The sequence below is a fragment of the Polyodon spathula genome, chromosome 15 (genome assembly GCF_017654505.1).
Source record: "Polyodon spathula isolate WHYD16114869_AA chromosome 15, ASM1765450v1, whole genome shotgun sequence".
NCBI lineage: Eukaryota > Metazoa > Chordata > Actinopteri > Acipenseriformes > Polyodontidae > Polyodon > Polyodon spathula.
In genome coordinates, this window is record NC_054548.1 from 22,201,649 (window position 1) to 22,218,446 (window position 16,798).

The 16,798-nt window shown below is 34.2% G+C and overlaps 2 protein-coding genes across 5 annotated transcripts in view; both read left to right on the top strand.

Annotated features, from left to right (window-relative positions):
- The first annotated feature begins 2,443 nt into the window (after window positions 1–2,443).
- Window positions 2,444–14,404, top strand: LOC121328104 (interleukin-18 receptor accessory protein-like). Of its 3 annotated transcripts, XM_041272595.1 has the most exons (11): window positions 2,444–2,678; window positions 4,431–4,625; window positions 5,451–5,715; window positions 6,129–6,297; window positions 6,457–6,631; window positions 7,478–7,546; window positions 8,140–8,266; window positions 8,360–8,514; window positions 8,715–8,861; window positions 12,173–12,358; window positions 12,972–14,404. In XM_041272595.1, exons 2-11 carry the CDS (start codon window positions 4,538–4,540, stop codon window positions 13,334–13,336), a joined length of 1,746 nt encoding a protein of 581 aa, XP_041128529.1. In that variant the 5' UTR covers window positions 2,444–2,678; window positions 4,431–4,537; the 3' UTR covers window positions 13,337–14,404. The 3 variants fall into 3 exon arrangements, with proteins under 3 accessions (XP_041128529.1, XP_041128528.1, XP_041128530.1); XM_041272594.1 differs by lacking the exon at window positions 2,444–2,678 and having other exon boundaries at window positions 3,832–4,625; XM_041272596.1 differs by lacking the exons at window positions 2,444–2,678; window positions 4,431–4,625 and adding an exon at window positions 3,832–4,367.
- Window positions 14,405–15,909: 1,505 nt separating this feature from the next.
- LOC121328099 (protein O-glucosyltransferase 2-like) overlaps window positions 15,910–16,798 on the top strand; it is a 14,657-nt gene continuing 13,768 nt past the window's right edge. Inside the window, exon 1 of one of the 2 annotated variants that reach the window (XM_041272587.1) lies at window positions 15,910–16,384. In XM_041272587.1, the coding sequence (XP_041128521.1) occupies window positions 16,212–16,384 (173 nt within the window). In that variant the 5' untranslated portion in view covers window positions 15,910–16,211. The remainder of the gene's footprint in view (window positions 16,385–16,798) is intronic. The other variant, XM_041272588.1, reaches the window with a different exon arrangement.

A 16,798-nucleotide genomic window follows, 5' to 3' on the forward strand; every position in this document is an offset into this window, starting at 1 on the left:
AGTGGGGTTTTTATCCAGAAAATGTGACACCAAATTTAATGGTTCATAGGTGGAGGCCAATGGTATGGTAATTATGTCCTTGTTAGGGCAATTTCTTTCATCGGTGCAAACTGTGGGCTTCCACAGTACAGGGGTTGAATACTTATGCAAGCAAGATATTTCAGTTTTTTATTTTTCTTAAAAATATTTTCCAACATAAAACCAATGTCACCTTACAATAATTGATTCTGAGTTTCAGTGTTTAAAAATAATATATCAAACAGAACGAAATTTCCATGTACCATTTGTAATACGGTAATATGAGAGAATTGGTCAGGGGTTTGAATACTTTTGCAAGGCACTGTATATATTTTTTTTCAGCTTTTGTTGATGGTATATTGGAATACATTGAAAAAAGCAGAAGATTAATAATGATTCTGAGTGATGAAAATATGGATAGTGAAAGGCAATGTTAATTAGTAACTGGTCTGCATAATGCATTGGTTGATAGAAAAATAAAAATCATATTAATTGAGTATAAGCCTTTAAAGGATCTAGGCTCCTTACCGGAGTCACTCCAACTACTAGTGAAGTCCAATGGGACAGTAAAATGGAAGGACAGTGAGTCCATGAAAATCGATTCATGATTTTAGAGGAAAGTGCAGTACCTGATGCCAGCAAAAAAACACGTTTCATCTGATCCAGAAGAAGTGAACATGCTTTAAAATGTAACCACTATTGTACATGATATAAAATCAATCAATAATGTACCTTGCAACCCTAAGACGTGTTTTGTGTGACAATGCATTCCGAGCCATACATTATTCTGTTTACAGTATAATATATTCAAAGTTTTTTTTTTTTTTTTTTTTTTTTGGGGGGGGGGGGGGGGGGGGATGTAAAATGGGTGAAAGATTGTTACAAATAATTTATTGTCACATATATGATTCAGTTTTGATCAGAGCACAGTGCACTAATGATCACAAAAAGAAACAAACCGGCACATTGAGCCCCATGAAGTGGTTCTGGTGCTAAACATTCAAAATGTGACCTTATTAACATGTTTCTGAGCGATTTTTAAGGCAGTACTGGTTTGCCTTTGTGCTTCAAACTAACCTCCTCTGAACATGTCTTATCAAAATGGTAAACACTGATGCTAGTTATTGAATACATTATAAAATAGGAACTATAGTGTTATCATACAATTACATCATAAGAGAATTCACATAGGACTTTTTTGCAAGTGTACATCTGATATTAACAGTATGTTAAAAGTGAGTCGTCAACCACATTGGCAAACATGTTCAGGTTTAGTCACCATTTGAACAGAGCTAGAGATAACGAGGTACAGACATTTGTTTAAAGGTTTTTATGTTATTTTGCTGATTAATTTGTAATGTTCTGTTGTTATTGTTAGAAGTTATGACTAAACTATTGTTAGAAGTTATGATCGTGATGGAAATGCTGAATTTCATAGTTTTACAATATTCAAATTTAATATATGCATTGCGTATGTTATTTAATTGTACACTTTTAAAACTGTGACTATACATATTTCTATTAACTTTTTTTTTTTTTAATGCACTGTTGGATACATATTCAAAAGTGTCATATGGGCCAGTTTCCTAAAGATGGATAAAAATAAAATTTTGCCAAACTGTATACAATACTGGAGATACTGTAAATAGTTTAGCTGATAGTAATTTACATAGAAACACAATTTGCTGTTTTGCCAATTATGTGCTGTTTCATCAATTATCTGCTGTCTAGATGCATGTAAACCTCAGTAGCCGATTACCTTGTGAAACTGAAACTGCATATACTGTCTTTGTTGTTGCTAGACAACCTGGAGAAACTACAGAGAAGGCAATAACTATAGTGTTCTAACACTTTTTAAATACTATCTATACTATATTTTTTACATATGATTTTTAGGAATTGGATCACATAATGTGAGCTGAAACATGATCTCATGGCCTATGATCTCATGGTCTCTTAGCCTGCAGAACTGACTCCAAAGACACATGCCATTTGAAGTATTTTAAACAGGTGACAACTGCCATCCTTCTTTTAATTTGTTTAATAATTTAAACTGGGACATATTTTCAAAATGTTTTTGTGAAGTTAAGAAATCCATATTATTGTTACAAAATAAGAAACTAACAACTGAATGGTGCTTATGAAATATTGAATTATGTTGTTTTGTTCAAATAAGTATGTAAAATCATGAGGTAATTACATTGAGAATTTACCCCACTTTTTTTTTTTTTATCCCGGGAGTTCATTTGGTTTAATAGTAAATGTGTTCCAAATGTAAGAAATAATGATACACACACACACACACACACACACACACACACACACACACACACACACACACACACACACACACACACACACACACACACATATATATATTATATACAAGACTACAGCACTAAATGTTGTTGTTTTTTTTTTCAAACTTATGTACTGTAGGCGTCCAGATTCTGTGAAAAAGTACTCAATTTTGAAACAACCTGTATGACATGTATAGGACTTCACATCCGTGCATGCAAAAAATGATCAAGGTCAGCTTTGCACAGGAAATCCATAGTAAATTAGCAGGCAGCAGTGTTAATAGGGTTACTTGTTAAAAAAAACCCACGACAGGAAGGCTGAGTTCCTCTGAATTAAATGCAGACATAACCGACAAAACTGTAAGTAGCTAACAATTTAACTCATTATAAATGACTGGATATACATTATACATCTTATGTGTGTTCTTTTTTACTATTAGATCCAGTATTAGACATTAATACACCAATAATTGTAATCAGTCAGCACCTATGCAAAGTGTACGCATAATAATACTAATACAAATACAAAATGCACAACTTAATAGACTTATCAAAAATGCATGTTTCTCTAATGTAATGATATATTTTAGTTTTTGATTTTTAATTATGTTTTGTGTGAAATGCTGTCAAACTGGCCTAAACCTTTAATGGTATTACCACAGACATTTAATCATAAAATGAAATTAATGTATGTAATACTTTTCTTATGCTGTAATACAGGTTGGGTGTTTATATTATAAATTATATATTATATTATATTATATTATAACATAACTGCAATTTACAGTGACTGGATGCTTTGCTGTAAGTTGTAAACCATGTCATACAGTTTACTTTTAGTATATCTTCCCTTATGTGGGTCACTGAGAGATGAGATATAGTTTTCCAAAGTTCTGCAATTGGATAATAATGAAATTTGGTTCAAGTGATAACATTTTTTTTTAATAGATCCCTCCCTCCACCCTGTGGATTTGATAGATATTATTATCCTAAGTAACCTCTATGAAATCCACTTTTTTAAACTCACCCCCATAAGGGAAGATACACAGTAGAGTGACTATAAGTGAAGTGTGTGACATGGTTTAGAATTTACAGCAAACCATCTAGTCACTGAAAATTGCAGTTGTGTTGTTTAATAAAGATTGTTGTGAAAATTCACCATGAAAGCATAAGCCAATGATGTGATAAACCTGTATTACTGTAGGCTCAGGACAGACACATGTATTTAAATTACATTCGTTCATTATTTTAATTAAAATGTATTAACCCCCTTTCAAAATAATGTTTAGCCTTGTTTGTTGTAAGTTTAAGACATGTATTTGATAACTGTGAGTCCATTTGTTGTGGACCAGATTTTCAAAGCTGAAAATCGGGACACGTTGTTAAATAATCGATAAAACTAATTAAGCCATTTAAATATAGAGTATTATTATTATTATTATTATTATTATTATTATTATTATTATTATTTTTTTTTTTTTTTTTTTTTTTTTTTTAATTTTAATAGCTCACTCTTACCCTTTCACACAGACGAGTTATGACAGCTCAGAACCAGCACTGACGCGTTATTTTGGTCTGTGTGATTTGCCTATACCGTCAGAGACGTCATATTTTATACCGTCTCTGAACCACCTTGCGAGGTTGTTTAGAGACGGCACTGAGCCCTCTTATGCACAGATTAATGCACAAATTGTTACATTGCTCCCACCTTAGTCTCTTTTTGTCCCCAAAAAGTCAGCAGGGGGCAATGCAAGACATGGCTGCAATCGGGCGCCTCCCCCCTAAAACACCAACCCACTCCTTGCACAGTTCCTTATCGTTTTTGCGACATATCCTGCTGTACGTTGAGTGCAACAACACTGCTTAATTGTACAATAACATGGGGACATTGCAGTTTTTGGTTACAAACTGGACACTATGTCTTAAAATCCTTCCTCGTGTGTTGCAAGTGGAAATAAAACAAGCTGTGCTGATGTCTTTGTCAGAATTGCCTGATATGCTCTAGCACTGAAGAAGAGAAAGGAAATCCTTACTTCTAGGAACACTGCGGTAAGACGTTTTGCTTTTGTTTTGCGTTAATGACCAAATTATTCTTTCTTGCGTCTCGGTTAGCTGAAAACAGGAAAATATTTGGGTACCTGCAATGCAAGACGTGGACAGACCCATGGAGGGGCAGCGAAGATTGGACAGATGATGTTAATGCTTGTCACAAAGCTAACATGTGGGCTGCAGTGTACTGGGCATTGGCAGTGATTTTGCTGTTGTTGCCTGACGTCCAAGTGACTTATCCATTTCAGGAAACTGAAGGTAATGTCATCGTTTTGTTTAAAAAACTAACATATATAACACAAGCGTTTGTCTGGTCTTGTTAAACATGTGTGTCAGTATATAGCCAACACAAATACTCTACTGACAAATTATGCAACGTTTCCATCTGCCACCACGATTTGGCATACTTTGAAGTAAGGTAATTTTTGTCAGTAGCAGGTCAAGATGAAATCGATTTCAAATAGGACTCTGTCAGCCCCAGTTGTGATTGTGGACTTTCAGAACTCATCCGTCCAAGTCACGCTGACGGTGTACGTTATCAAATGAGCATCCAATTAGATGGACACTAGAAGTGGGTTTAAAATTTTAGACTGCAAAAAAAAAAAAAAAAAAAAAATAATAATAATAATAATAATAATCTGTCAATATGTTATACTGAAAGGGAAATGTTGGAAGTTGTTGAATACATTTAAAAATAGCTGCAGCCTCAGTTTGATATTAAATCCGAGATTTACACATTGGTGTGGTGTCATGTTACAAATGAAAATATGACCTTAGTTATTCCCGTTTTTAATTTTAATCTTTATTTGTGTTATTTACTGAATACAGGTGATCTGTATGCAGTACAAAAAAAGTAATATGTAATTGAGTGAACCTCATGCTACCAACCAGTATAGGTATTTGATGAAAATGAATTTATCGGGCACCTCCTATCTTGTGAACTCGCAACACGTTTAATCAATCTATTTTTGTAACATCATTGAATTTATTTTAAGTTCTTTCCCCTCTATGACATAACATCAACAGTAGATGTGTACAAGTGAATGTAATATTTAGATTTGCTTTCATGAATGTCATCAACAGGTTTGTTGACTGGAAGGCAGCCAATTGGATATACAGCTTTAGCTGGAGATCAATTCATAATGCAGTGTGCTTCACCAAATCAATCGGTTATCTATGATGAGTCCGAGCGCTATCAAAACAAGGTTGCATGGTTTCGACATTATCAGAATGGGCTCCAGGCACAGCCGGTTGGCAATGGACAGGAGAACATTATCCTGAAAGGAAATTTTTTATGGTTTCTAAAACTGGAAACTGTTCACTCAGGGGAATATTCCTGTCAGATAAGGTAGGGTTACGTTTCTGGGAATGATTTTTTATTTTTTTTTTAACATTGTTACATTTACCATACCGAAGTAGTGTTAGCTATAAAAAATGATGCTCAGTTTTAACTCCCTCTGTTAATGTATATGTGAGTGTGAAATAAAGGCTGACTTTGATTCAATGTTTTAACTTAAGTTCTGATTACATTCTAGCATTGTTTTGTCAATATGAAGGGGTTGGCGAACAACACAAAAAAAAAACACATTCTCTGAGCAGTAAAAAAATTATCTGTTAAGAAGAGTGCCAACAGATTTTGCTGTTTGTGCGAAAAGTGCAGTCAGCTGTGACAGAAGATACACTGAGTGTCTGATGATCACAACCTTTCTTTACAATTTTAACACTCATGTCCTCTGCACATTTTTCTTCAATAAATTACAGGGATGAGAAGATAAACCTCACATTAGTTGTTAACCAGAAAAACAAGACGCAATGCCAGGATTATGCACACAGCACAGTAGACCTACTGTCTGGTAGCAGTGATTCAATAACCTGTCCTGCTGTGACTTGTTACAGAGCTTCGGGACATTTGCCTGTGAGATGGTACAAGGTACAGTAATGGCATGTTATTGCTAGATATTGGCACCTTTCTAAATTTCAAGTTCGATTTGCTTTGTGGACACAAATGATCCCAAACATGACATAAACAGTGAATATAAGTAATGTACATATTAGTTGTATAACAGTTTTTTGTATTGTCATTATTCAGAATGGGAAACGTGTGAAATTGAACAAAAGCAGACCAACCTTGGAACTTGAAAATGAAAAACTTGTACTAAGGACAGTCTATAAGCAAGATGCTGCCAATTACACATGTGATTTAAACTACAGTGAAAACAATACTCTGTGGATTGTGAGAAGAATGTTAACAGTCAGAGTTTTTGGTAAGTGCTTTTAGGTTGTTGTTACTAATAAATGGTATTTTAAGGTAGTGTTCAGCAAGATTTTGACAGGAAGACTTTTTCAATGTCTTCAATGTTTTAGCGTATCAAAATTATTGCTCATGCTACCAACCAGTATAGGTATTGATGAAAATGAATTTATCGGGCACCTCCTATCTTGTGAACTCGCAACACGTTTAATCAATCTATTTTTGAAACATCATTGAATTTATTTTAAGTTCTTTCCCCTCTATGACATAACATCAACAGTAGATGTGTACAAGTGAATGTAATATTTAGATTTGCTTTCATGAATGTCATCAACAGGTTTGTTGACTGGATGGCAGCCAATTGGATATATAGCTTTAGCTGGAGATCAGTTCATAATGCAGTGTGCTTCACCAAATCAATCGGTTATCTATGATGAGTCCGAGCGCTATCAAAACAAGGTTGCATGGTTTCGACATTATCAGAATGGGCTCCAGGCACAGCCGGTTGGCAATGGACAGGAGAACATTATCCTGAAAGGAAATTTTTTATGGTTTCTAAAACTGTAAACTGTTCATTCAGTGGAATATTCCTGTCAGATAAGGAATATTCCTGTCTGATAAAATTAAAGTCAGCTTTACCTAATGAACTACAGAAACAGTCTCATTTATATTAACAATGTTGGCAAGCTTGCAGATGGGCTTCCTGTATTTGCATTAAGCCCATAGTTAAGAAGTACAGGTCATTTTCTTTTTACTGTAGATTGGAATGCTTAAGCATACATGGGTAAGATGGGTTAAGAATACGTGTTGCACACCTTTTAAAATCTTTTTTGTTTCTTATATTTTCTCTACTTCACAGGACAAGAAACCCGCATACCACCATCTATTCTCAACCTCAATGGTGTGAAGACTATCGAAGCAGAACTTGGTAAGATTTGAGTTGTTATTCACAGGATTATATAGATAATACTTTGCATATGTACTGTATTTTTATTTTAATAAAAAGACCAATGTAGTATGGTATAAAGGCATATTTTCAAACTGTTTATTCCAGTTTTTTATTCAAGCTACATTATTTTGTCACATCTGCATGTTAGTAATATTTTAACTTCTTACTTGTTAATACTCCTAATAGGGTTAATTCTGGATTGCTGTTCTTGTTATTTACCAGACATACTCCTACCTACTTCTTATAAATGATATGAAGTATAAGGTTTCTTAAGCACTCTTGTTTGACAATTTTATAAGCTTTGTCTGTCTTTTTTTTTTTTTTTTAATGAATCCAAGCTAATTAAAGACTTGAACAGAATTAAAGAGTTAACTTTTCAAAGAAAGAAGAATCTTCCAAAGAAAAACTATTCCCTGGTCAAAGTTGAGCAGTGTTTTTGATGAGCATAGTTGTTTTTTAGTTTTTTTTTCATAATTAATAAATCTTAATTTGGAATAGTGAATCTGGTTTGCTATATATATATATATAATATAATGTCCTTATATTTGAGTGAAATGTATGTACCTTTACAGGGAAACCTTTAACACTGGAGTGCATAGTTAATTTTGGTTTTGAAAGAAACTTTACACCTACAATTAAATGGTTAGTCAATGGCAATGACAATTCAACTGACATCAGCCTGGAATTAGAAGAAAGCCGGTAAGTAGTGCATGTTTATCTGTGTGGGTATTTATTTAGTCAAGTTTATGATTTTATTTTACATTATTGGAATTTTTTTTTTTTTCCACACAGAATTGTTGAGGACAACGGAAAAGGAAAAATTATTATCCACACAGCTTACTTGAGTAAAGTGACTGAAAGACATCTTATTGCCACATTTACCTGCTTTGCACAGAACTTTCAAGGGAACACAACTGGTATATTGAGGCTTGAAAAGAAGAGTCCAGGTAAGAGTTTTAAAGTATGTTTCAAACAACAACACACTGAATTTGTAAGATGTTTATATCCTATGACTATTAAATACTATTACACAGTATGTATGTTTTAACATTTAAAATCAAACCATTGCAATAAAACATTTTAAGTGTTGTCATTGCAATGAATATCTTATAAAACTTAGTTATTGTATGATATTTCTCTTTAATAGTGAATGGACCCTTTCTAACATACGTGTTGAGTGGCATTATTTTGACAGTCATTTTCATATTTGGAGGAAGTGTCTACATATACATTCACTGGATTGAAATAGTTTTGTTGCACAGGAATTATTTTCCATATGATGAAACCATAGGAGGTAAGTGCAGATTCATCTGTTTTGTGTTCAATCAGACGTTCATCCCATGTTATGACAGTATTTAAAAAGTATGTAAAACTATTTAGCCAGTTAAATTCCTTTAATAAAATGTGCCACTTGCTGTCATGGGCTGTATTCATGCTGCATGTGTTTTATCACACCAGCACTGGTTCACAGCATATTGAACTCTTGAATTTGTATTGTTTCAAAACTGGCACCTGTGTTTAATACAATGTAATTCGAGTACACCATCCAGCATTCACCTTTGCAAAAGAAAAACATACCAAATAAAAGAAAAGCTACAGTTTATTTCCCTAACACAGTATCAATTGGTTGTCCTGATGCAGAATGCCCAGGCTGAGGCCTTGCTTGCAAGATGTGTTAATTGGGTTTAGCAGGGGAAGCAACTGGCTCAAGAGCTAGAACAGGTCGTTCACTGAGCTTCAGTCCTCTTGCTCATTAAGCAGATTGTAGCAGTGACGAGACATTTAAATTGGGGCAAAATAGGGGATAACATTGATTTATAACACTACTAACCAGGTGTGGTTTTTAAAAAAAAAAAGTACAAGAGGGAGTGGCTCTACTACTGTAGGACATTAGGTGTTTACTCCTTTCAGCTTTACCTCAAAGGTGTTTTTTGAAATAATTTACAGTAAAAAAAGAAAAAATGTAAAAAAAAATATTTGATTGCTTTTCTGGAAGGAGAATCCACCCCTAACCAAAACGAGAGCATAAAAGCTTACTTTTGTTTCGGCTGCTCAGTCAAGCGCTGGGAAGCCGAAAGGGGAGTTGACCATATAGAGCCTGGATGAAGGGCTGCCCTCAGCCACAGGTTTCCTGAGGTTTCACCCGTAAAAAATAAAAAAATATGTGAGTAGGGGGTTTTTCCTTACCTGAGTGCTGAGTGGTTCGTATTTACTTCTGCAGGATGAGTGGTCGGGTTGGAGAGGCTAAATTTAATATTTGGGGGATAGGTGGCAGAGTGTCACTGTGGAGCGTGCTAATTATTATTATTCATTCAGGTTTGGCGGCCTCGTCTTTTTGGGGGGAGGTGGTCACAGCCACTTTCTATCTGCGGCACTGGGATGCATGTAACTGTTTATGTTTTTCTAGCCGGTCTCATGCAGGTAGCCGTCGGGCACCCATGAATGAGACATCCGGCCAAATTTATCTTTCACTCGGACCCTGAGCACTCATCACAGTTCATAAATCATCTGCAATTGCAATTGCTATCATCATCATTCATTGCCATTCATTCATAGCGGATTCTCCGTGCTGAAAAAGTGGTTTCCTCTTTGCCTTTTAATAGCCACTATGAACTGTTGTTTTTTTGGTTGCATGTGTCATTACTTATGGAAAAATATATAAACTTGGGGATTTTTTTTACATTGATCCGAGGTAGTGGTGACTACAAGTGAAACATCTTAATCACCCAGTTTCCTTTGCTGTCAAAAGGTTGTCTCAAAAGATTACTTTCCTGCCCCCAGTTGTTTTTAGCCTAAAGTTAAAATAAACAGAATATAAAGTGTGCCTTATGTAAAAACAGTTTCAATAATACCAAACCTTTTAACCGATCAAAACACCTTTCATCCCATCAAAACACAGTCTTTTTAAATAACTCATCAGGTAAATAATAAAAAAAATATATATTTAAGGTAGCTTGTATAGATTTGATCTAAGGATAGTGCTATTCTATGTGTGTTTGTTATCATGTTCTAAATCTGTTTGATCTCTCCTGTAAGATAAACTAGCACACACACACACACACACACTGAGATATAGCACCAGCACTTTGGAGATACAGCAGTTGAAATATTTAAACTACTTATTAGAGTAACATCTCACAACCGTCTCTAGCTACACTGTTAAAAATGACACTAATTGCGTATGTGGTTTTACAGTAATTCCACTGTAAATACACAACTACATGTAAATAGAGACACTTTCTGTGAAGTGTTATCAGTTTTAATTATGTAGTAAGCATCATTGTGTATTTATAGTTTAGGCTATAAGGGTTTACCTTGAACCCTTGTATTGTACAGGAAAATAGTCCTGAAAATGTTCATGAAGTATCACTTACATATTTGAGGAAGAAAACAAACAACTTTTTAAATTAAGTATGTAACTTTTTACTTGTCAGAGCTGCTTATAGTTTATCTGGACAGTGCCAAATTTCTGAATGGAGCAATATTACTGAATGTCGGTGTCTCTGTTTGTTGTTTTTGAAAGATGCTGAGCTCCAGTCGAGTTGAGAGGCTGTGATTGGCTGATCTGTAGTTGGGGGTACAGGACTGGTTGCTTTCTTCGGTGAAAAGTTTAGATTAGCTGGTTTTGATGGCTAGTATAATTGATTTTGACCAATAGATGTGAACCCAGCTTTCATTACGGCAAGTCATCATGAAAAAGACAGCACGTGCGTGGATTGATTTTAAGTTTGATTCACAGTTGATGCTGTGATGTTCCATCAGGCATCTATTTTCTGATAGAAGCCCGCTAAAACTTAATTTTTTAATAATGGATAATGACTGTTGGAGGGGATGTTAATGCAATGATAAACCAAACAAATGTTTTTTTTTTGTTTTTTTTTTTTTGTATAAAGACATTTTTTAAATGTGTATTTTTTCAATATTTTGGAAAGGATCATTTAGGTTACCTGCATTGTATGTTTCCTTTTAAAGTGCTTTCAACCTGATACTGACTGCTTGACCACTTTTTGACCACCCACAGTGCTTTTAAAAGCTAACAACTTTTGAAATAAATATCCTAGAGCTGCCAAAATTCACACCCAGGTAGATTTTTCATAGAATCCATAGAATCCAAATATTGTAACAAAAGAATACAGTAAAACATACCTTTCATGGCTAAATGGAGGCTTAATGGGTAATCAAGGTATTTTTTTAACAGGTCACAAGGTCCACAAATGAGTAAAAAAAATAGGTACTATCAAGTTGTGATTAACACACAAGAGAGACATAACATTGAATGAACTCCAGACAAAATTTCATTTTGGGATCTTTTTCTATTCCTGAGATATAAAGAATTATTAAAAAAAAAAAAAAAAAATGCATTTTCAGGGCATATTCTCTTTCAGTTTGGGGATTGAAAGGAATGTATTGATTAAAAATGCTTGAAAATGGAAATGTGTTTACAGATTGTTTATGTTCTGTGAGTCTGGTTATGTTTTAAATATACCTTGCAGTTTAATAGGTAAATAGAAGCTCTATTGTTGTAATAAGCAGCAAACTTTGGTGTCATTTTTTTTTCCTCTCAGACTCCCTCTATATACTACTACTATTATTATTACATTTCAGATGGGAAGGAGTATGATGCCTTTATTTCACATGCTAACCAATCCTCTTCTGAAGACATTTTGGAGTCTGAAGATGGAGGTTGTGTTACAGAAGAAATGTTTGTGTTGAAGCTCCTCCCAGAGTTCTTGGAGCAGCAGTGCGGATACAAGTTATGCTTCCTTGAGAGGGATGTGCTACCAGGAGGAGGTGAGAACGTATTTCAAAATTTTACACATGTGCAAACACTCCCACAGAAGAATATGCAGTATGAATGTGCCTTAGTACTAGCATACATGAGTTATTAAGCAATAGCAAACATTGGTTCTAATTCACTAAGAAATTACCTGTGACAGAAGAAAGAAAACAACACCCTATTAATGTTACAGAACAAGAGAGAGAGATATTTTATGGAGGAGTATGTTCAATAAATATTCTACTCCTAATATTGGATATTTGTATGTATTGGCATATTTGGTTGCAGCACAAATATTATATAACATAGATGGCCTAGTGGTCTAACCTGACGTTTTAATTTGCCAGGGTTTGAATTCAAAAGGTTTGCACTGAAACGTATACATTGGTCCCTTTTTCCCTGTCATTATAAAACATACCAGTGCTTCAGCTGCTACTGATGTGGTGTTCTACTTGAATTCATTATGACTTGGTAGCCATTTCTTTTAAAAATTATCTTCAAGACTACAAAAAAAAAAAAAAAAAAAGGTTATTCGTATGCAATTCTATGAAACTCTATTGGAATTCATTTGAATTTGCAGCCATTATTTTAAAATGTTAGTTCTAATTCTTTTGTTTAACATTTCAGCTTACACAGAAGACATTGTTTCATCTATCAAAAGAAGCAGAAGAGTGATTTACGTCCTCAGCCCAAGATACATAAGCAGCCCTTGCATTTTTGAACTACAGACAGGAATCAATCACCTGTTGGCCGACGATCAATTTAAACTGATTCTGATCAAGTTCAGGCCATTGCCTGAAATGGATACCCTCCCTCACATAGTCAAGAAGGCACTAAAGATTTTACCAGCAATGAAATGGAATGGTTCCAAATCTAATCATTCTGATTCTACATTTTGGAAGAATGTCAGGTATTATATGCCAGTAAAGAAAACAAAAGTCTCCAATGGTGAGATCCTGGATTGTGACGCGTCTCCAACATGTTTAGTTTGATACTCTGTACTGCAGTGTTTTGCAACAATTGCAAGACGCCCTGGACAAGGGCATCTGCTTAGAAATAAATAATAATAATAGTTTCTGTTCCACAGCCTGCAGTGATAGAGTAGAAAAAAGATTTAAAGTGGATTTGCAAAATGTATACAATGCTTAAATGTGTGGTTTAAGATCACCAGATCCTTGAAGCCCTTCTACTTGGATGGAAATATAGGGTAAATAATGATACAAAAACATGAATCCCATTGGGTGTCTTTGTAGGTATTCACTGGCATTTTAATGCGTTCTTGATTTAGTTATTTTTCTTGGCCACTCAGTAAATTACGTCTTTAAAGGATAGGTAGTTTAAATTGTCATTTATATGGCTTTTTTTTAGAATGCCGTTACATTTTGCATGGTGTTTTCAGTCAATCTGAGTGGTTTTGGCTTATATTGCTGTCATATTCAGTTACAGTATTCTAATTTTTATCTAAATTTGCCTACCTGGCTTTGAGCCACTCAGCTTGTAATAATGGAGAGTAGATGTGGCAGACAAAGTTGAAAAGTCACATTTTCACAAGATTTGAGTAGAATGAGGAAGGCTGTCCTGGCACTTAGGAGTCTGACAAGGTCCAAGCCAGGTAAAGACCTATATTGGCACGCAAATCTTTAAAAATAAATACATAAATAAATAAATCCCTAAATTTTAGGTGGCTGGTGAGTGGACACAGACCAGAACCTTAATGGCAGTCACTCTTTGTAGCGTTGTGATCCAGGGTGGTTCTTTGTTGTTAACCAGTGATTCATTAGCCACCAAGGGGTGTTCTTCATCTATACATACTGTAAGAACTGTCTTGTGTACTGTATTAAGCTGCTGATCAGTTCAGCAGTGCTATTGGTCAACATGACAGTTTTGTTTTGCGTCCTGTAATGATCTGTATTTTGACAGATGTAAATGGACTGTCTTGTTGAAATAAGCTCTCCTAACTTATCGTCCATGATAAATAGGCATGCCCATGGAAAAGAGTTATTATTATTATTATTATTATTATTATTATTATTATTATTATTATTATTATTATTATTATTATTATTATTTTGGCAGACTCCTTTATCCAAGGTGACCTACAGGTGTTACAGGGCAGTAAAGGATTACAATACAAGATTAATATGCAAGTTAACAAGATGTGCACGTATAGAGTGTTATCAATGTTTACTTGTTGTGTCATTTTTACAATAAACAACACAATGAAAATGTTATTCATTTTGATAATTATAAAACAACAAATATGGTCAGTTTTTAATACCAGTGATTACCAATTTATATTTGTACATATATTTATAAATATAAACTTAATCGATATATGACACACACATATATACTATTAATATATATATATATATATATATATATATATATATATATGTGTGTGTGTGTGTGTGTGTGTGTGTGTGTGTGTGTGTGTGTGTGTGTGTGTGTGTGTGTGTGTGTGTGTGTTATTTAAAATGTATGATATTGATGTGTTTTTTTCACTTGTATTATTTAAATATACTGACATATTTAATGGCAGATATTTGTAATCTGATATTCTTCTCCTTGTTAATGGTCTATAACAATCACAATCAAATGTTAATCCATGATTGAACCATTTGCCTCGCTAATAAAAAGAGCATGTTAAAGTGGCCAACGCAATCGGGTGACATTAGAATGTGATTATTCCTGTTGTATAATAAACAATTTTAAAAAAGCATTAGAACTGTCACATGTGTTTGTATACAATCAAACATTTCTTGAACAACATAAAAGTATATTTCCAAGTGCAAAAATTATGTTTATTTATTATTATAAATTTCTTTCCAATTTACATAGCAAGGAAACATTTTTTTCTTGGGGAAAAAAAAAAAAACCTAGCTGCATGCCTTGCACAGCAGGTTGCTCTGTATACTGTTAATTGCAGTTAAAGGGTTAACAAACAGAGACATTTACCTTTTCAGGAAAAGGCTATTTGTTTAGGGATAGTTAAGACCTAGGTCAAAGAACACTTATAGACAATGTCAATGTAGGACAGCCCTTAATACCTGTGTATGTTAAAACTGCTTTGTCCTGTGACCTTTGACCCATGTCTCAAAACCTAAGTAAAAACCGTCAATCATGCTTCCTGAGATAGCCAAGTCGTGATTTGCAATGTATTACAATACTATTTTTACACGACCACACTCATGGTTACCTAAAGTGGTTATACCGTGTTGACAATTTTACATCTTGGGGGCCTCGACAAAAAAAAAAAAAAAAAAAAAAAAAAAAAAAAGTATACATATAAGAAATAAATAAATACTTTTTTTTTTTTTTAACCTGGTTTAAGATTTTAGTTCCAACTTTATTTTGCTGCTCTCATTGTACGATTGTATTCGTAGTGCAATTTAATCTTCATTTCTTTTTCTAACACGAATACAATCTTGTTAAATTCCCGGATGCAACCAACCTGCACAATCCAAGCTTCCAGTGTTTCCAGATCCAACCAACTGGAGTCTCGGTTACAGCGTAGTAATATTTTGTCCAATCAGGATTAACAACGTAACCACGAATCCAAGCATTTGTCTCCTCAGTGACTGTCTGGGAGTTCAGTAGGAAAAACAAAGTGTATCCCTGCATTCTACGAATTACAATGTACAGAATTTAAAAGTAAGTAGGATATCCATAGCATTGTGCAAAGTATAATTTGAAGGACAGTGTAGTTTATGTATTTTTTTTTTTAATGTAAGTTTGTTTATACAATTAAATGTAATTACAGAAAAGTTATTTGAGTGAGTGAAGTATGTATTGAACTGAAAAGTACATTTGCGCCACATATTTTAAATAGTAAAGCCTGACGAGACACGACATAAGGAATAAGGAATGTGTAAACTGTGGTTGCTTTGCACTCTGCTGTTTGCACTGTCGGGAATTTCGAACGGAAGCAATCTTCCTAGTGCTGTGAAAAGTCTAGTATGGGGATCAGGTCTGGAACCCAATATTGTGCTTCCAGCTCGGTATTTCTTTATTCAAGCTGTGGATAATAGCGGTCAAAAGTAAGTACTATTTCGTAGTAGCATGCAGTACTCCTTTTGTGTTTTACTGATATTTTGCACACTAATTCAATTTTAAACTGGGCCAATGCACGCGTTTAAATCTACCTCCCTCCTTGTACTTCAGAGATTAACAGAAGTGCTGAACTGTTTCGGCCGTCATATTTTTATAACAGTGATTTTATGATCGCATGTACAAAAAGCACACCCGACAATTGCAGACTGCTTGTCTGTTGTCATTCTTCCTGTATTCCTTAATGGTCCCAAAACTATACGATTGAGCTACCCAGTCACTTAACAGTTTATTTATTTATTTAAGGCACAAACAATAGCAATGTCTATTGTAGTGTATGATTTAAGTTTGTATTAGCAACACATTCAAACTTCTTTTTAAAATGTACGTTTTCATTGTTATTA